General features: G+C 44.0%; 1 protein-coding gene across 1 annotated transcript in view; it reads right to left on the bottom strand.

The window, feature by feature from the left end:
- Positions 1-21709, bottom strand: part of DYNC1LI1 (dynein cytoplasmic 1 light intermediate chain 1) — a 528072-nt gene that overhangs the window by 254946 nt on the left and 251417 nt on the right. Inside the window, exon 7 of the mRNA XM_078663930.1 lies at positions 7116-7251. Coding sequence (XP_078520056.1) covers positions 7116-7251 — 136 coding nt within the window. The remainder of the gene's footprint in view (positions 1-7115; positions 7252-21709) is intronic.

Genomic DNA, 21709 nt, shown 5'->3' with positions numbered 1-21709 from the left:
ATTCTCCTGGAATAGTCTACCTCTTAGTTTCCATCCTTGTACTCTGGTGCGACTCAAGGTTCTGTACTTTAATTCTATACAAGTCTTTTAGCTTCTAACATTTCCATAATTTACGCAGAAGATTTTTTTCAAAGTCTGAGGAAAATGTAGCTTTTTTTAGGCAAAATTTGAGGTTTGCAGTGATTCTGGGTAAGAAAACGTGGAGGAATCCACGCAAGCCACACCTTCCCGCGTGCCCTAGAGGGCCGCCAAGCCTGGGCCCAAAGTGCAGGTGACTCCCTCGCAGAACCATGTCTTTTTGTGATCAATGATTTTTAAGTCTCCACAGTTCATTTAGAGCCATTTCCTGTTGCTGCCACTTGGCCCACCCATAGAAGTGAGGTACCATTTGTATCGGAGAGGTGTGGCGCAGAGACCAGGGCAGCTGACTCCAGAGCACAGGGTTCACACTTCGATCCCCGGCTCTGACGGCAGCTCAGCACCATGTGACTCTGGGCAATAGCTCACTAAATTTCCACTACGGCCCCCAGCGCCTTGAGACCCATAAAGGTGAGTAGTTTGTGCTTTACAAATACAGGTTTATTTACATTTTACATTTATTTTATCGGGACATCTTGGGGAACACTGGGTGGTAGGAAATGTGCTTCTGCCAGTGATCCTACAACTTTTCCACACAGAAATGTGAGGAAAGTATCATTTGTGTTAGCAAAATTTGAGGTTTGCAGGGGATTCTGGGTAAGAAAATGTTGGGGGATCAACGGAAGCCGCACCTCCCTGGACTCCCCTGGGTGTCTAGTTTTCAGAAATGTCTGGGCTTGGTAGGTTTCCCTAGATGGCCAACAACCCTGGGATCAAAAGCGCAGATGACTCCCTCGCAAAACCATGTCTTTTTGTGATTGATAATTTTGAGGTCTCCACAATATGTTTTGGGCCATTTCCTGTCACGGTTACTAGGTCTACCCACACCATTTTTATCGGGAGACTTGAGGGAATGCTGGATGGGTGGAAGTTTGTGGCTCCCCGCATATTCCCAAACTTTCCATCAAAGAAATGGGAGGAAAATGTGTATTTTAAATTTCTTTTATTTTTTTTTCTTTACAAAGTTTGAAGTTTGCAAGGGATTCTGTGTAACGGAACCTGGTGACAGCCACACAATTCACCCCAACCAGGATTTTCCTGGGTGTCTAGTTTTTAAAAATGTACAGTTTTGCTAGGTTTCCATAGGTACCGGCTGAGCTAGGGGCCAAAATCCACAGCTAGGCACATTGCGAAAAAAGAGTCAGTATTCTATGTAAAAATGTGATGCGTCCACATTTTATTTATTTATAAAGTGTTATATAGCGCGTACTTGATCCCAAGGGATATCAGAGCACTTTACAATTTGAAGGGAAGGAAGGCAACAGTTCACTACATGAGACAAATGGGAATATAAACAGGCAATGAATCAAATAGGTCTCACATAAGGTCGATTACAAATCCTGGGGTCAGCGACGAATGGGCTAGTAGCTGATACATAGCGACAAAGGAGAGGATCAAATGTGACAACACGAGAGGAAAAAGAGAAGAAAAAAATTAACATACAAGATCATCCAATTCTAGAGTATGTCCGATGCAATAAGAGCAGACAATCACATATCTTCTTAAGGTAAAGATCTTATTCCAATTTGAAAGCAACCTTGGAGAAGATTCTACGAATTTCCGGTGGAAGAGAGTTCCAAATTTTTGGTGCATGGCCAGAGAAGGCTCGTTGGTATATTCTCTTTTTACGAAAGATCTGAAGTTTCAGGAGGAGAGTGTTAGCACTCCTAGACGGTCTAGCCCCTCCGGATTGTTCTAGCTTTTCGGCTAGATAGTTGGGGGTTTTGAAGTGGAGGGCTTTGTGGGACAAGCAGGCAATCTTTAGCTGAATTCTAGCTTCATAGGGCAGCCAGTTTAGGGATTTTAAGACTGGGGAGATGTGTGCATTTCACTTGGTGCCCATAACCAATCTGGCCGCCACGTTCAATGATGCCCTTAGTGGGCCAGGGTATATTTGGGGAGGCCACAGAGCGTAGCACTGCCATAATCAAGCCTCTGCAAAACAAGTGCCACTTGCTTGAAATCCGCTTGAGGTAGGAAAGGTTTGAGATTCCGGAGTATCGACATAAGGTGGTTAGCTCCCTTGCACACATTGCTGATATGAGTCTTCATGTTCATGTAATTCCTAGAGATTTAGCGGAGTCGATAATGCGGAGGGAGCAGTAGAAGGCGGTGAGTTGGTTCATCCAGAGGTCAATTTTAGGAGTGTGTTTTGGGGGAGAAATGAGGAGGAATTCTGTTTTGGAGGTGTTTAGCAGGAGGTGGTTCTCAGTTAACCAGTTTTGAGTAGTCAATAGGGTAGAGTTGAGTGACGTGATGTTATCCGGGAAGAGATTTTCAGATAGAGTTGGGTGTCATCTGCATACATATGGAAGAGAATGTCAATAAATTTTAGTTAATTAGCGAATGGTTCCAGGAACAGGTTGAAGAGTATGGGAGATAGGGAGGACCCTTGAGGAACCCCAATGGAAACTGGTGATGGCTGGGAGAGAGAGTGGTTCGCCTTAACTCTTTGGGATCTGTGCTGGAGGAAGGACGAGAACCATTGCAGCACCTGACCAGAGAGGCCCATCCTGTGCTCCAGAATGACTAGGAGGTTGTCGTGATTGACAGTGTCAAATGCAGAGGAAAGGCCAAAAAAGGATAAGGAGGCAATATTCATTTTGGTCAAGCATTATTAAAATGCCATCCATCACATGAGTGAGAGCTGATTCAGTGCTGTGCCCACTACGAAACCCAGATTGATGTTGGTCCAGGAGATGGAAATTTTCAATGCTCGCACAGAGTTGTGACTGGACGCATTTTTCTAGGAGTTTGGCTAGTGTGGGAACGCTGGAGATAGGGCGGAAGTTGTTAAGATCAGCGCTGTCTGCAATAGTGTTTTTTAATATTGGTGTTACCTGAGCTGCTTTTAGGCAATCTGGGATCGTGCCTTGTGACAAAGATGCATTGACGATCTTTGTCCAGATGGGAGAGACTGCATCCTTAATTTCTTTGTAGATAGAGGGTGGTAACAGGTCACTGAAGTGATTAGATGGGGCGATACTCTGAAGAACCTTTTTGATGTCCCATTCATTGAGGGGGGTAAAGGTGTCCCAGGATGCATTATTTTTGATACCCTGGCTACTCGGATCAAACTCGTCTTGTAAGGCTGGGGAGGGGGTGCAGACCGATTGGGTAGCAAAAGAGCCCGCCTGGTTTCCAGAACTATGTTAATGAGTCTAGATTTTTCTGTAAAGAAAGCAGCCAGATCACCACAAGAGGGAGGGCTGACTTCAGAGTCAGATCGGTTAGGGGCATCCACCGATTGTTGTTTAACCAGTTCATAAAGTTCCTTGGGGCGATTTGCAGCTTGGTTAAGTTGGGATCTGAAATATTCCACCTTAGCTATCTTGATTTGTTTGTTATAAGAGCTTCTTGCTGATCTAAGGATTTTTGGCTGGTCCGATGGAGTGATCTCTAGAAACATTCAATAGCCCTAAGTTTGCGCCGTTCCGACTTTAGGTTACTGTTGAATCATTGTTTGGATATTTTTGTAGGTGCATTTTTTAGTTGGAGTGGAGCCATGGAATTCATGATGCTAGAGATAGAGGAGTTGTAGAAGTCTGTGAGTGCATGGGCCTCGTACATGTCCCCTTGGGAAGAAAGGGCAAATTTACAGCGGGTTGCTAGATCAGCTGCATTGATATCTCGGAGGTCCCTTTTCCAAATCTTCGGTTTCTTTGGATGAGACACCTCAAGGTTGGTATGGAAGAAAATTATGTGATGGTCAGACCAATCACAGGGGATGATGGAATCCATAGTGATGGTGTGTCCTTTGGTGATGATGAGGTCTGAGTTTCCCCTTTAATATGGGTTGGCTAGTCACAAAGTTGAATCAACTCATGATCATTCAAGAAAGAATTGAGGCGTGTTACTGCTTGGTCATTAGGGTTCGAATAATGAGGGTTGAAATCCCCAAGGTAGATGTGGGACAGCGCGGAATCCACATTGCCAGAGATGATTTCCATTAATTGTTCGATGAAGGGGAGGTTGTCCGCTGGGGGGTGATAGAATGTGTGTAGTTTGCCAACCAAGTGATTGTTACTAGAGATGTTGAGACAAAGGTATTCGCATGTTAATGGCGTAGAGGACTCTGAGAGGGAGACTGCGAGCGTGCTCCGGTGTATACAAGCTAGGCCACCTCCCTGCTTCTTATCTCTGTGTAGACGAATGTTGTGTCATGGGTAGGGGGTACCAGGAGGTCTAGGATAGGAGTGGATGAGGGATTGAGCCAAGTTTTCGTGAGGATGATGATGTCTATCTCATTGTGTTGTATGAGGTCGAAGATATCGGAGGCGTGTTTGTTGGCTGACCTGCAATTGAGTAGTACACATTTGAGTTGTGCAGATGTATTTGGGAGGAGTCTGAATGATGTTCACTCGTGAGGTTGTCATTGTTTATGACTGAGTTTGTGGGGGGGGGGTTCTCTGTTCGAGTTAGGGTGAATGACTTGAATTATTCCCTTCAGAATCATTTTGATGTCTGTGCTGGATGAGTAAGACTTGAGAAGGTTGTCGATTTCGTTGGGCGCAAGACAGGTCGACGAGCTTCTGGGGCGAGAGGGTGCGTTAGGTAGGGGTACGGTTTTAGAGATAATGGGGGAGAAAGTTGGTCAAGGTGAGCTCTAGCACTGGCGCTAGCAGGGGATCTGGGCAGATTCGGATGAGAAAGGAGGGGGGATATTCAAGTGAAGGGGCTTTCAAATCATTGCGTTTTGGGGCGTTTCCTGTCGAGGGAACTAAGTCTACCCACACAAGTGAGGTACCATTTTTATTGGGAGACTTGGGGGAATGCTGGGTGAGGGAATGTTTGTGGCTCCCTGCAGATTCTATATCTTTCCATCACAGAAATGTGAGTAAAATGTCTTTATGTACATATTTTGAGGTTTGCAAGGGATTCTCAGTAACAGAGCCTAGTGAGAGCCACACTAATCACCACATCCTGGAATTCCCAGGGTATCTAGTTTTAAAAAATGTACAGGTTTGCTAGGTTTCTCCAGGTTCCGGCTGAACTATGGCTCAAAATCCACAGCTAGGCACTTTGCAAAGAAAGGGTCAATTTCAGTGGAAAAATGTGATGTGTCCATGTTGAGTTTTGACCCATTTCCTGTTGCGGGCACTAGGCCGACCCACACAAGTGAGATACCATTTTTATCAGAAGACTTAGGGAAACACAGAATAGTAGAACAAGTGTTATGACAAGTTGTCTTTCTATGCATTTCTGACTTCTAAATGGAAGACTTTGTAAAAAAAAATAACTACATTTTGAACAATGCCCCCTAATTCAGATTCTAATATGGCTACCCACAAATTCAGAGTTGTGCAAATAGCCACTGCTTCTAAACGCCATATCATTTTCCGATTTGTTTCCTTAATACCTATTTTTCACTCTTTCTTTTTTACCAAATGTATTGCTGTATACCCGGTACACAATGAAAACCCTTGCAAGGTGCAGCACAGTTATTGGCTATGGGTACCTTGGGTTCATAGTGAACCTACAAGACTGATATATCCTCGCAACCAGAAGGGCCCAACAGACATAACAGTTAGAAGTTACTTGTGAAAATGCAGGCACAAATGGCTGTTTTTTTCAACTCCATTTCAATATTTTTTATTTATTTCAACTGTTACATTCTATACGAAAACCTTGAAGGATCTACACAAATAACCCCTTGCTGAACTCAGAATGTTGTCTTTGTTTCAGAAATGTATAGCTTTCCGGGATCCATTATTGGCTTCACACCCATTTCTACCACTAACTGGAAGGAGGTTGAAAGCACAAAAAATTGGAAAATTAGGCTAATGTCCCAGTAAAATGCCAAAACTGTGTAGAAAATTTTTGTTTTCTGACAAAAGTCTGCCTGGTACTGAAAGCTGAGAAGATGGTGATTTCAGCACCACAAACCATTTGCAGGGAACAAACCAGACGCTGTCTTCTGCAGGACTTTTTGCCTCTAAAAAAACTAATTTAGCTGTATTTTGCCTAATTTCTTGGTCATCTCCAGGACAATCCACAAACCCTGGGTACCATTAGAATCCTTAGTACGTGCAAAGAAAAGGACGAAAATTTGGCATAGATACCTTATGTGCACAAAAAGGTATGGGGGCCCAAGCGCAAAATAACCCAAATAACCAAAAAACGGCGTGGCACGGGAGGAGGAGGACGACGACGACGTTATGCCTGGCAGCGAAGGTGTTAATTAGGTCCTCACATTTCAGTTTAATCTGTTACCCATTTCTCTTTACGTTATCTAATGTTAGTTCTTTCTAATATGGTCCTCTCGTAAGCTTCCAATTAATAGTTTAAACCTTCCACTATGTGATTACTGGTTTGCTCATTTATTTTATATTACTTTTCATTCAATATCGTCACACAAGTCCTTGTACTGTGCATTATTCATGTAATCTGCCTTGCACCTTTTCAGTTCTGTTCCTATTTCATCTACAATTTAATTGTTTAATACCGTTATTGTTCTATTTTAGCTGTCTTGTGTCCGTGAATATTTTTAAGTTATAACAGTAAGGATTTCTTATCATTGGCTGACATCTGAAAGTCAAAGACTGATCGATGCAACTCACTACTCTGTCATTATCAAAGTCTCATTCGATTTCACACCCATTACATTTTGAGCATCCTTGCCTTATTTTTTTTATGTTCGCTGTGTTCCAATCCAGAATTTACAACTGGATTATCATTATTATTAAAAGAACTACCCATGGCTCAGATCTCAGAGGTAAATCAAAATAAAAAAGTGTCTACTTTACATTTTAGATTAGAACCCATCTGAGACTTTGTGATACTGACTACCAATTCAGTTAACATGAAAAATCATCGATAATTGGTAATTGCCTTGCCATGTCAGACTCGACACTTAGATTTCATACTCAAAGACTAATGTAAGAATTTTCTTTTTTCATAGGCTGAGAATATATTTACTTGAATAATTCTAGCAAAAATGTATTTATACAAATAACTGATTTGTATGGTGTACTTACATAAATACTGCATCTTTCTCCACAACAAGAGCCGGAGCATTGAATGGAAACCCATACAGTTTCTGAACAATATATTTATATACAATATCAATATTTTTATTTTCTTTTATAGAAGTGTAAATAAGTGCTGCACCATCTGTGTAGATCAGTTAAAGAAAACATGTTAATCGTACATACCTATTAAGAACGATACAATTAGGTAAATCACTGCACAGTAATTAAGAAAAAAGAAAAGCATTACATTGCTGTAACAGGCAAAAAAATTAAACTATCTGAGGCAATAGGATAAGCTTAATTTCACCATACCTATCAAAAAAAAAGAAACTTCTCATTCACTTTTGGATGCCCTAAGAGTATGTGGTCCAGCAACATTACAGCATGCACAGTAGATTGCAGAAAGTAACTTAAAGAGATTGAATCGAGCACATAATATTTGCTTAACCATTTTAGTTCAGGAGCCTTGTTCTCCCATAGAAACCAAATGATTTAGCGCAGGTATACCCAATAGTAGGCTTCTAGATAGCTCAACTATCCCATCTCACAATCTGTTCTGGTTTGGTTGTCTCTACCGGTGTTGGAAAAGATTTTATCTAATCTTCAGATCCGAATACATGAAATCTTTTCCAACACAGGAACTTCTGCACAACCGATCAGACTCGATCCGAATTCTGCAAAATCTACCTTTCAAGCTTTGGAGAAATCGCTAAAGAAATAAACCACAAAATGGTGGGAAGCTGTCAGTCTTAAAAAGTATCTTGAAGCAGAGAGAATACCGAGAGGACTTCGGATTCTTATTTTTCCTCCGGTAGAGACAACCAAACCAGAACAGATTGTGAGATGGGAAGAGATCTTGAGGGAAGCCTCCAATAATAAGATACACCAACTCATCAATATAGCAGAGGAAAACACATCAAGCATAAAAAGGAGGTAGATGATTTCACAAAGAAAATAGAAGAATCCAACTGGGGTGAGATCACAACCAAAAACTACGAGATCCTTAACAGAATAATTGACGAATATGAAGAAAAACAGGAAATTTCGGAGAGATCAAATTGATTACCAGCTTGGACGGGTATATACTTTTGCGAAACGCTATGATAATATCGCCAAAGGCACATCGACATCTTTGACAAGACAGACATATGACACAGTCATGAGTTCTGAGGCTGAATCTCCAGCAGCTGAAATCACAGCTACTACAACCAAAGTAGGAGTTAATTTTTTTTAGAGGAGGTCAGACGCCATTGTTTGGGCTTTCGGACTCAATCCAATCTGGATACCAGAAACTCACTTGAAAATACCCCAAGTACTTAAACGCCAAGACCAACAGCAGGAGTAACAACCAGAGCGAGGAAAAAAAGAGGAAACAAAACCAAAGGAGCGATCAACTTTATGGTAAACATCTCGGACCACCATAATACTATTGCACAGGAAGAGATTCTGAATAGGGATCTATCCTTTTGCCCAACTGCCTTCTGGGACTTAACCAACACCATGATAGACCTGTACAAATTCACGTGAAAACTCAAGTTGATGTCCTTTTTCCATAATAGACCACCAAACCAGAGGGATAACATCACACCACTATCAGCTCTTTGTCAGTCAAGGATCTGGAAAACATACACCTACTAACGAGCTTAGACGATGACCCGGGAGACCCAACAACTGCTCTGACACTAGCACAAGAATTGGGCATAGACACATCTTACCCCAACACCAGTAAGATGACTACCAAATCCATCTTCTGTCCCCAATTACCACCAGGTAACACCATTGACTTATTCCACACTGGGTCTCTAAAGACCTTACTGCTGAACATCTGAAATACTAAAAAAAGAAAAAATGTCTTCCCCACAACCTACCAAGGGCCGGAATTAAGGCCCTCAAGGAAGTAAAAAACCTCCCAGAGGTGGAAATAAAGGATGCAGATACGGGGGGAAATGTAGTTCTACTACATACAGATGATTACATAGCAGAAGCCCAGCGACAACTGAATGACGCTACTTGCTATAAAGAACTACCATCTAATCCTACAATCAAAATAAAAGGAGACCTAAAAAAGAAATTAGACTTATGGTATTCCAAAAACCTGTTAACCCTTGTGGAACGAAAGGAACTCTATGTGGAACATCCAACAATGCCAACACTATCTCCTACCCAAAATACATAAAAGTAAAGTAAAGGGAGACCAATCATTGCTGGCATTAATTCTATATGCTCAAAACTGGGTGAATACATTGACTATCAGCTACAACCACTCATGAAGGACCTACCATCATATATTCGGGACACTAAGGATATTCTCCTTAAACTAAATAATATCCCATGGAATGACGACTGTCTTCTGGCCACAATTGATGTGGTTGGCTTATACACCTCGATTTGCCACAAAGATGGACTAGAGGCAGTTCAGAAATCATTGGCTACTAAATCAGTCCATTTCTTAGAGTCTAATGAGATGATCCTTTAAATGCTCCACTTTTGTCTAACAAAAATTTTTTTTCACTTTCCATTCCAAATACTATCTACAGACCCAAGGCAGTGCAATGGGAGCCAAATTCGCACCCCCTTATGCCTGCATTCTCATGGGGCTTGTTGAAAAATACTGGCTATGGGATGACAAATTTGCAGAATACACTACCCATATAACATATTGGGGTTGTTACATCGACGATATTCTATGCATCTGGCAGGGATCAGTAGCCTTGCTAAAAGAGTTCCTACACAAGATCAACATAAACAGATGGAACATTCAAACAACTAGTAACATCTCAGCTAGCCAAATGAACTTCTTAGACATAACTATATATGTGGAAGACAACAAATTGCAAACCAGGACATTTCGCAAACCCACATCTGCCAATTCCATACTCCGGGCGGATAGTGGTCACCCACACAAAACCAACGATAATATTCCTAAAGGGGAATATCAACGAATGAGAAGAAACTGCAGCAAACTAGAGGTCTATAAAGAGAGTTCGGATCTCCTAACCAAAAGATTTCTCATTCGGGGATACCCCATAAAACTCCTGGAGAAGACGGCTAAGGATTGCGAAAAACTGTCAAGAGAAGATCTACTCAAACCTAGAGAGGTCGCAGAAAATGAGATTCCGAATAAAATCAGGTTCCTAACGGAATACCACAATGGATATCACTACATCAGAAAGACACTGAAGAGACACTGGTACCTCCTGACTAGTAACTCATCACTAACTGACCAAATGGAGGAATTCCTCCAAATGGGTTTCAGGAGAGACAAGATCAACATAAACAGATGGAACATTCAAACAACTAGTAACATCTCAGCTAGCCAAATGAACTTCTTAGACATAACTATATATGTGGAAGACAACAAATTGCAAACCAGGACATTTCGCAAACCCACATCTGCCAATTCCATACTCCGGGCGGATAGTGGTCACCCACACAAAACCAACGATAATATTCCTAAAGGGGAATATCAACGAATGAGAAGAAACTGCAGCAAACTAGAGGTCTATAAAGAGAGTTCGGATCTCCTAACCAAAAGATTTCTCATTCGGGGATACCCCATAAAACTCCTGGAGAAGACGGCTAAGGATTGCGAAAAACTGTCAAGAGAAGATCTACTCAAACCTAGAGAGGTCGCAGAAAATGAGATTCCGAATAAAATCAGGTTCCTAACGGAATACCACAATGGATATCACTACATCAGAAAGACACTGAAGAGACACTGGTACCTCCTGACTAGTAACTCATCACTAACTGACCAAATGGAGGAATTCCTCCAAATGGGTTTCAGGAGAGACAAGAATCTCAAATGTTGTGCAAATCAGAATTCAAATATAAAAGGACCAAACCAAAGACTGACTTCCTTACTAAACCCTGTGGTTTCTACATCTGCCATGATTGCAATGTGTGCAAACTGGGAGCGAATATACAAAAAGAATACCAACATGACTCACACACTACCATCCGAATCATGGATTGGATTACCTGTGCGTCGACGTATGTAATCTATATCATAATCTGCCCCTGTAACAAAATCTATGTAGGGAGCACCATCAGGGCACTGAAAACAAGAATCATGGAACACTACCGCAATATCAACAAATAAGAGGTGGGACCACCGCTAACTAAACACTTACAAGAATTTCATCCACACAACAAGACCTTCAAATTCTATGGACTGGAAACAGTTAAACCAGCTTCCACGCAGAGAAAGTGAATACATCATGCGTCTAAACGCCACCACTTTTGGACTTAATAAAGATGCAGAGAGGCATTATTGGCTGTACTAAGAAGGGGGCGCCTTGCATGTGGATGCCCTAATGAGAAAAACAGCTTATGGACAAGAGCTCAAACCAACACGCATAGACCTATATTCATTATGTCTGCAATTTTCCGTAGCTTCTGTGTTTTTTACATCAAATTTGAGATTCATTGTCTCACGTGTGGTGATCTATTTTGGGGACTACCGTGGGCCTCTATCATTTTTTTCTCCACCACTCCTCTTTGCCACTACCTACCCTCACAGATTCCATGGCAAATGATTTGTACCTCCATTTGGACCGAATGCTGCAACACACATGATAAGTACCCTCATTTCCTGGTTTGTTTTTCCTTTCAGAATAGCAGTTTTTCAAATGAGTAGAATGTTATCCCACCAGCTATGCACTTTACTTAGCCAGTTCCTTTTAGTAATCATAATTAATCCTTCCTTTCCCAACTACCTTTATGACCTTGATGCCCCTCCATTTCCTTGTGTTTATAATCAGAACTCTTTTTCAATCCTATTTCTATGACCCTACAGCACAGCTTTCCAAACTGTGTGGCGCGACACGTTGGTGTGGCGCGACACGTTGGTGTGGCGCGACACGTTGGTGTGGCGCGACACGTTGGTGTGGCGCGACCCACACGTTGGTGTGGCGCGACCCACACGTAGGTGTGTCGCGCGATGCGACGGGATGACGTCTGCCGGCTGGCCGAAATTAGGGGAATGCAACTCGATAATCCAGCCAGTGCCATAAGTCATACCGTATTCGTTTAAAGCACGCCGTTAAGAATCCATCTCGGAGCAGGTGATTACCTGCATACTGAATCAAAGCTTAAACGTGCAGTCTGCTATAGCCAGACAATGGGGGTGGTTTTCGTGTACGCTGTTACACTTTGCTTCACACCTGTGGTGAGCGTTCTCGTTGAGCGGAGTTCATTTTGGTCCTGCCGGGCGGGCAACTAGAGACACATTTCGGGGGCGGGGCTGGAAAATATTGCTGGGGGGGAGGGGGGCTAATTCTTCCAACCACGGACAGAGTGGCTGTAAGAAGGGGTGAACACACAACAAAAGCCTCATTTACAATTAAATGGTCTTTGAAAGACCTGTTAAGTACCCAGGTGCGGCTGCAATTTGATGCTCGCCAGCCGCGAAGCTGTCTCCCCCTGGGCTGACACATACGACGGGGGGAGGGGGGCAGAAGCCCCGTGAGCCCAATGGGTGTTGCGCGCCTGGCTCCTGCCTACACTAATCTGATGTGCCCATAGTGCCGTACTCAATAGCTTTGACTTTATATGAAGGCCACTTTGAAGCGGTTACAATCTTGCTGATGTATGCGTCTAATACCAGAATGCCAGCTGTAAACTTGATATACAATCCAATCACCCCATTGACGGTTAGCGTGACAGGCGCTTGGACCAAAGGACTCGGTCTGCTAAACGATTTTAAACCGTTAACTGCACTTTGGACACCTGCGAAGCACTCACGTGGAGGTTGTTTATTCTAAGTATAATGTCTCTTGCTCCTAGTTAATATCTTCACAGCAAGTGTTAGTCTTCGTAGCCTCTCGGATCATTAGCATGTGGTTTTCATTATGCTTTCTTGATACTGATCTCAGGATACCTAGATCCGTGGCTAAGTGGAGGGCGCTCGACCTTGCGCCCGGGGATCTGGGTTCGAATCTCGGTAACGACGTCAAACATCCTGTGATTCTGGGAAAATCACTTACCTTCCTGTGCCTAACAAAAATGAATGTGTGTCCTCATGTAACATAACTGGTGCTATGTAAGCGCTCTGACAAACAGACCAGCTCTTATTTCATAGAAAACAGGTAGAGTGACACAGGCTGAAACGTAGTACCGGGTACACAACTTAGTGAAGGAAAATAAAATGCTAATATGTCCCTCAAGTCATTTTGATTTTACAAACAAATGTTATTGTTTTACAAGAAAGTAGGTAGTGCTTCAGACACAGTGATTGCCAGTTAACATCAGCACCTTACCTCGCAGATATTAGATCTTCCATAAACTTCTTCAGCTCATTACTCTATCACAGCTAACATAGTGCAATTAGTGTACTTGCTGACATTAACAGCAACAATAGTGGTAATCTGGGCCTTTAAGATAAGCCAAAAATTGGTGATAACTTGCTCAAACTATGCGACTGTTGTGTTTGGTGGAGATTATCAATCGCATGAAGTAACATCACAGCTTGTGACATCACAACAGGCCTTGTTCCTTGTCGAGGTGGGAAGTCCCAAAGGTTTTATGGACTGCTGTTGAGTGTCTCAGTTATATTGATTTTTTCCCGTGAAAGTGGGTGTGTGTGTGTGTGGGTTGTGTGTGTTGGGTTGTGTGGGGCTGTGTGTATGTGGGGCTGTGGGTGTGTGGGTATGTGTGTGGGGCTGTGTATGTGTGTTGGTGTGTGTGTGTGGGGTTGTGTATGGGGGTGGGGTTGTGTGTGGGGTTGTGTGTGGGTGGGGTTGTGTGGGTGTGTGTGTGTGGGGGGGTTATGTGGGTTGTGTGTGTGTGGGGTTGTGTGTGGGGTTGTGTGTGTGTGTGTGTGCGGGTTGTGCGTGGGTTGTGTGTGTGGGGGGGTTGTGTGTGGGGTTGTGTGTGTGTGGGGTTGCTTGTGTTTGTGGGATTGTGTGTGGGTGGGGTTGTGTGTGGGTGTGGGGTTGTGTGTGGGTGTGGGGTTGTGTGTGTGGGGGGGGTTGTGTGGGGGTGGGGTTGTGTGTGTGTGTGGGGTTGCTTGTGTTTGTGGGGTTGTGTGTGGGTGGGGTTGTGTGTGGGTTTGTGTGTGGGGTTGTGTGTGTGGCAGGATACAAGTGACATCATGGTGCATGACATCGCATGAAGTAACATCACAGCTTGTGACATCACAGGTGGGTTCGGGCTCGCGTTACTGTGTCCCTGACATTTTTCCACAAAAAGGTGTCACCAACATGAAAAGTTTGGAAAGCTGTGCCCTACAGCGTCATCTGCTATTACAGTAACTCTTCAGAGGCCCTTGCATCTTGCCACGCGTCAGAATGACTAATCAGTCTCTGACAGAATATAATTAACGGCGGGGAACGGAACTCCTCTTGTTCCAGGACCGCAGAAACTAAATACCAGCCTTTTAGAGGTAAGATACGAACTTTAACATCGGTACAAGCTTTAAGGCTCCAATCGATTTTAAGGCAGTCCTTAAATATCTTAGTTTGCGCTCCCCTTTCAAGCGCGGCTGCATACCCGGGTGTTTAACTTTGTTTACACGTTACGAGTCATCCGTCTATTGCGGCTTTCTCTCTCCCTTGAACCATAATAATAGCGCATCGGAGGGCTCTGAGGGGGATATATTTAGCCTTTGCCTGGCCATTCACTTTCATTTCGGGGCCTCGCCCCAGCACGTCCCTTGACCTCTGTTCTCCTTATATGTTTCTTGTGCGCCCATTTACGATTTTAAACAAGCATTTGCAATGCAATAGGTCTCGCATTAGGAAAGTTTGAGCTATTGGTATTGTAAATGACTATTGTTTTATTTATGTGTTGGTTTTGAAAATAGCGAAATGAATAGCTTTTTCATTTACAATGCCAATAGTTTTAACTTTTGCAAATGTGACACCTATAGCATTTGTAATGCAATATGTGTTGTATTTAAGCGATAGAGGCCTGAGTCATCCAGGCCTTTTCTGAGCCCAGATTTTCAGAAGCAAAATCAAATATGAATTATATTTTCTTAGAAAAAAAGTCTTGTTAGTTTGCTTGTCGAAGACGGCTCTTCTCTGTTACTAAGGAAACACTTCTTATTATGCATTTGACTTTCCCATGCTTCAAGTGGGGGTGCCAATGTTGAAACTGAAAGTTGATCCAGGTGGCACTGCATTTGGACTAAATTATTAGACATATTTTCCTTGTTAGTAACAGGATTCGCACTCCAGCCTTGCGGTCTGAAACAGTTTTGTTTTTATTGTTATTAAATGAGACAACATAAACGTGCTTGTCCCCTGGGTCCTTGTTAATAATCCCAAAGTTAGCTGGTGTGATCACTGGTGCCGCTGTGGCTGGGCAGGTAGCAGCCACTGTCTTTTTTGTCCCACTTCGGTGTCACTCATAGACGTTGAAATGTCACTTCCTAATTACACTGCAATTATGAAAGTGTCACACACAGCAATCTGAAATATTGGCAGCTATGAAGGAGTTATTGCTGGCAGGGTAGTACTGACATTACGGGGTCACAAACAATGCAGACAATATGTGCCGAGGGGCAATTCTACTTCGGAGGATCAGTGAGCATTGCTCTGCGGGTTATCCTGCCGCATATTTCCTCTTGATTCCATGAGGTGCCGAACGTTGTGCCTGTGCGCACGGGTGCATTAGGGGTGGGTGCATGGGAGTGGGGGGGGTCAGGGCAAGTGCGCTGTGCGGGGACGCGTGCAGCCAGGGTTCGAGGGATGCAAAAAATCAATTTCTGCGTTCAAGGAGGTGCTGAAAGTTCTGCTTGAGTGGAAGGGGGGAGGCAGATGGGGAACACGGGAGGAGCAGGGCACGTGCAGCCAGGATGGGAGCGGGATGAAGAAATATCCATTTCTGGGTTCAAGGGAATGCTGAAAATTGTGCTGGGTGCAGGGGGCGGAGGTGAATGCACGGGGAGGGCAGGGTACAGGCGCTGTACTGGGACGCGTGCAGCCAGTATTCGAGGCGGGAAGAAGAAAGATCCATTTCTGGGCTCAAAGAGGTGCTGAAAGTTGTACCGGAGTGCACGGGGCGGCGGTGGGTGCACGGGGAGGCGGGTACAGGTGCTGCACGGGGACGCGTGCAGCCAGGATTGGAGGGATGCATAAAGATCCATTTCTGGGCTAAATGAGGTGCTGAAAGTTGTGCCTGAGTGCACGGGGCGAGGTGGGGTGCACGGGGCGAAGGTGGGGTGCACGGGGCGGAGGTAAGTGCACGGTGGAGGTGGGGTGCACGGGGAGGGCTGGGTACAGGCGGCAGGCGCTGCACGGGGACGCGTGCAGCCAGGATTGGAGGGATGCATAAAGATCCATTTCTGGGTTCAAGGAGGTGCTGAAAGTTGTGCCTGCACTCCCTGGGCACGTGTGCACGTGGAGGGCGGGGACCCGTGCCCCCAGGACTCGAGGGATGCCCGGAGCACTCGGCCCGAGCCGGGGAGGGTGCCCGAGCCCCGGGGGGCACAGCGCCTCACCTGTCTGCCGATGCAGCGCCTCGTCGCCTCACTGGATCCGCCGCTGGCGCTGCCGTCTCGGCTCCAGCCTGTCCACTGCCATTGCCATGGTTACCACATTTCCCGGTAAAGCTGTGACTCACGGGGACCACTCCGCCGAGCGAGCGTACCCCCCTCCTCTCGGCTGACGGCTCCCAACCGCATCCTGACCCCTAGAGAACATTACAAGCGAGCGAATCGCAAAAGTTACGATACAAGCACTGGTGAGCGCCACACACAGGGCTGGGCTCGGGGTGATGGGCTGTCTTAGGAAGGTGTGTTAGCAGTCTCAGCAGAGAGGCCAGTACTGTATTGGTCTAGGTGATATCTAACACCAAAAAAATAAAAAAGATCAGCCTCGGCCGGTGCGGTCGGGTCCGGTCCCGGGTTACCGTGTCCCCCAACAGCAATAACAAAAACGGAAGTCAGGCACTTTTGCCTGAGACGGGGGCGGGGCCTGCAATCCAGCAGGAAGTCCCGCCCGCCGCCACAGCCGCCACAGCCGCCGCCGCCGCCGAGGAAGAAGTGGAGCGATGAGACACTGAACACGCCGAAAGAGCCCGGTAAGTGGTGGGGATGGGGGTCACGCGCGTGTGTATGTGTCTGGAGTGCGTGTGTGTGACTGTGGGGGAGGGGTGTGTGTGTAAGCGAGTGTCTGCCGTGTGCCTGCGTGTAAATGCGCTCGCCTGTGTGTGCGCATGCAGAGGGGTGGGGGGTGGGGGCTGCCTATATGTGAAGCGCTCTGATACCTGATTCGGTTCGGGGCTGGGAAATTAAAAAAAAAAAAAAAAATGCTGTTACTCTGCGCATGCGCGGGTGAGACGCGCGCTCCCGCGGTGAAATCCGCGAAGGAAACGCTCGTGTCAGATTGGTGTCCACTCTCCCAATAACGGGCAACATTAGGTCTGAAGCAGACTCTCTCAATGCTCACGCATTGAGAGTACGTCTGCTCGACCTAAAAACGGGCTACCGGCAGCGCTACCTGCGATCAGCTGCAATGACCGCCGCCTCTCCCTTGGACTCCTAGTTTAATTACACATAAGCGCTTCTTTCCCACACCCAACGTGACTTAATAGTAATCTTGCATATTGTCTCTAGCCTAGAATTATGAATTGTGCCTGCCCTAACACCTGACTTTTGGTAAGCACTTACTACATTAAACTAAATGTAACCGCTCTACTCACATTATGGTATATTTAATTGTTTGTTTAGTTATGAATGCCTTATTTTACTGTGCCTCTGACTCATTACCAAGTGCGAATCTACCTTCACATTGAAATTAGCCGTAATTGCTGGCACTATATCCACTTTTATACCTTCTTGTATGGAACTATGGAGCATGACTCTTTGCTTATTAACTTGGTCTCATTTAGGCTCCCATGACAAACGTAGATGTAATTGTTTCAAATTTGGTATGCTTTAATACCAATTCCAACAGTTTTATGCTTTATTTCCAATTGCTTAATAGTATGTCAATCAGGTACTCCGTGTATTTAGACTCACATGACAAACGTAGATGATGTAACTTGTTTAAATGTGGTCTGCTTCAATACCAGTCCCAACAGTAGTATGCTGCAATTGCTCAATAATATGCCAATCATGTACTCCATGTTGATTGAATCTTCCCCATGCAACAGTTAAATAACCGTACATTGATCTATTGTAATTCACTAGCTCACTGGGTCCACCTACTTTTGAATCAATATGCTCTAATATTTCTCCTTTCTTCCCTTTTCCTGTTTCTTCTTTCTTCATTTCTCCTTCCCTCTCCCCCATTTTCGAGCTTTCCTCCTACTTTTCCAATTTTTCCCCTACTCTTCCCTTTTCTCTCGGTGTTTCTCTATTCTGCCCTGCTCCCCACGACTTTTTCCATGCTTATTCCCTATTCTTCCTTGTCTCTTCTTTGGATCTTTGTCCCTCTGTTAAACATACTCACATTCTCTTCTCCTTCACGACCCCATCAGCCTTGAAAAAGCCCACGGCCTATAGGCCATTAGGGCGAAGCACGTGTCAGCTGTCCTTTTTCCACAGATGTAACATGAAATAAAAAACACGCACGTAAAACTTTCAAAGAACGTTTGAATTTCCTTTTCGGACTACTGTTGACAAATCGTGAGGGCACAATCCTCCATTTTCCTCTACACTTACCCTTACAATGGCTCTTGGGTGAAGTCTTTTGCGAGGAATGTGCCACAACACAATTGGGCCCTGACAATTGTCGCACCTAAGCCCAGAGATTTCCACCCAAACAAGTAGAAAACATATTTGCACACAAACAGCAGCACTGTTGTACCAACTCCTTTTTATTTTTTCTTATGAAACGAAGTTGCTAACAAAGTTTGTTTAAAAAATGAAAGGAGGCTGTTTCATAAGCCTGCAATCTAGATCGAAAGATCCACTGTCTCTAAGGTATCTAGAATCTAATAAATGTGGTAACAGGTCCCCTAAGTTCATTTACCACTCTATGGCAAGAATATCTCAACAAAGAGCTCTGCTCGATAAGTATTGTTTCACATTAATTATTGCTTAAAGCAATTCCTTTACATCACACGTTTTTCACTTTTAGTTTATACCAAAACACTATTACAACACTTCAGAGAATAACTGTTTTTCAAATTAAATCAGAATTCCAGTAAAACAAAAAAAACACAGATGAGTTGATACTGCATGGAGGTCCCTCAGAAGCTGCCTATAACTTCACCTGGCTCTCAATGGTCAGAAAGTGCACTGATGTTTCGAGGTTCACACTATTGACTTTCAGCCCCTTGAAGAGATCCTTGAAACTACGAGATGCCCATGACCTTGAGCGATACTACCACATCGTGAAAGCCTTAGCACATCAGGATACATGATGTGATGAAGACCATGACGTCCAGGTGGACCTTGTGGTCATGAGGATATCATTTCCAAGAGAGCCCGAAATGTTGAAAATGTCTTGACATACATGATGTTGATATGTTAGTATCATTACATTAGGGGCACAGCTAGGGGTGGAAAGACAGCGTAAGAAGAATGCAGCGTCATGATGGGAAGTGACTCAAATATCCCTGAAAAGAACCACAGAAAGCAGGACCATCACGAAGTGAGGCCATACCCTGAAGAGGACTACAGCTACCAAAAGGATAACTACTACAAGATATGTAGTCATATTGCTATAATGCCACAAGACCACACTTTGCATTGACATGAGGGGTGTGTTAGCAGAGGTAATGACACCAGAAAACAAGCTAGCAAATGCCAATTAAATCAAGGTGCTCAAAAACCCATGCCACCAAAAAGATCTATAAAACTGAGATGACTCAGTCACAGGATTCTATAAAGGAAGTGAGGCTGCATGTACTAAAAAGAATTAATTCATTAATCGAATAAAAGTAGAGGCTTTTCCATGTGCTTAGGTAAAAAAAAAAACATTTTTCCAGATTTTCACTTATATAAGCCAGCATAAACTATATAGGCAGCATCTTTAGGTCTTAGAGCTAGCTAAGAATCCAGTCACTCGCATGCCTTTGTTTCTTTGCCTAAAACAGACGATGGAGAAAAAGCATGACCCTTTTCTTTTCCAAAGACCGCTTTAACTACTGCTCATTGTTCTGACAGATTGCCCATTTTACGTATGAATCATCTTTTGGAGATTAGGTATATGGTCAGGAGAGTGGGTACAACGGAAGTGTAGAGGGCTGCTACATGATTCAAGTACCCGGGCCCAGTAATTAGTACGCTGAACAGAAACTTGAAAAGTGTTCACAGAAAAAATGTTTCAAAGAAGTGAGAAAATATTTATTCACATGGCCTTTGGAATTGCACTACAGAACTGCTTTAAAGGATATACCAGCTGCTGCCCATTACCTACATTTTGGAGAGTCTGTTGCTGCATCAACATTTTGCTTTTTCAGAGAACAATGACTCTTTAGAAGTTTCAGGAGGGAGGAATGGGGGAGGGAACAGAATTTCTTGTTATTTAACGGAGGGGGCATATCGCACACACACTTACATCTGAAACACAGTATCTGTCTTTTACTACCTTCTGATCCTTATCCACTCACTGTGCTTCAATGGGAAGAAAACTCTAGCTCCACAGTGTAGGTAGTTAAGAGAGGATGTCTAATGAACACAATTTTTGATGAAGCCTCCATAAAGATATTTATATCACGTTCACAGTGAGTCCATCACTCTTAGTCCTCTATCTTCTTTCATTAAAAACCATGCTAAAAGCAAGGCTGGAAAAGCTTCAATGAAAGGATATTGACACCTTACAGTTTTGAAACCCATGGATGGGCATGGCACCCAGTAGGCTCTTGAAAATTGGAGCCACCACGGCTCCAGCTCCCAAGCCTATAAAACTCAGTAAAGATTCTGTAAACTGAAAATAAACATATTCTACCCTGCAGGAAAGAGTGAAGAAGCCAATTTCAGTGTTCAAGGTGATGAAAACTGATGAAGCTTCTATCAACTTCCGAGGCTAGGAGCACTATAGAACAAGTTACTTTCCTTTAGTAACACTCTTTCTGGTAGAGACTTAATCTAGCCACAGATTATTCACCTTTTGAATATTCCTTGGGTGTCAGACTGGATCCAAATCTTTTTCGCAGTAACCCTGCGCGCCGCTAGGTGGCGCTGTGCAGCTACGCAAAGATGCCACTCCGCAAATGGCATGCGAAGCATACATAGGAGTCACTCCAGGTGCTAACGTCAGTTGCTTTCAAGACTGCCCACTATCCCAGACGCAGACCCCCAAAAGTAAATTGGCATGACCAGTGTGCAGATTCTTAGATTTGTGATTTTATTAATAGAGTCCAACCACAGAATTGGAAGGATCGGAGGGTCGATGAAGAATCTGCAGCTAGATAGTCTCTACCATAAAGAGTGCTACCGAAGTGAAGTAAGGAATGGTTTAGGACCTGTAAACCTAATGCTCTCTCAGGGCAATCTCCACTGAAATCATAAGCTTTGAAAAGTCCTGCCCATATGAGATAACGAGAGAGCAGTTCTTTCAAATTCACATTTACTTCACCTTACTTCGGAAAGGCCAGGATGCACGTGATGCAAATGTTAAGATTTTGAATCCTTAAAAAAGCCTATATTGGCAATTATATTAAATCACTTTAAAATGACAAATAAAAAAAGGCTTACACCTTTA

The sequence above is a fragment of the Lissotriton helveticus genome, chromosome 10, assembly GCF_964261635.1.
Source record: "Lissotriton helveticus chromosome 10, aLisHel1.1, whole genome shotgun sequence".
In the NCBI taxonomy this organism is placed as follows: domain Eukaryota; kingdom Metazoa; phylum Chordata; class Amphibia; order Caudata; family Salamandridae; genus Lissotriton; species Lissotriton helveticus.
Note: the sequence above shows the minus strand (reverse complement) of the source record. Positions and strands in the feature narration are given on the sequence as shown.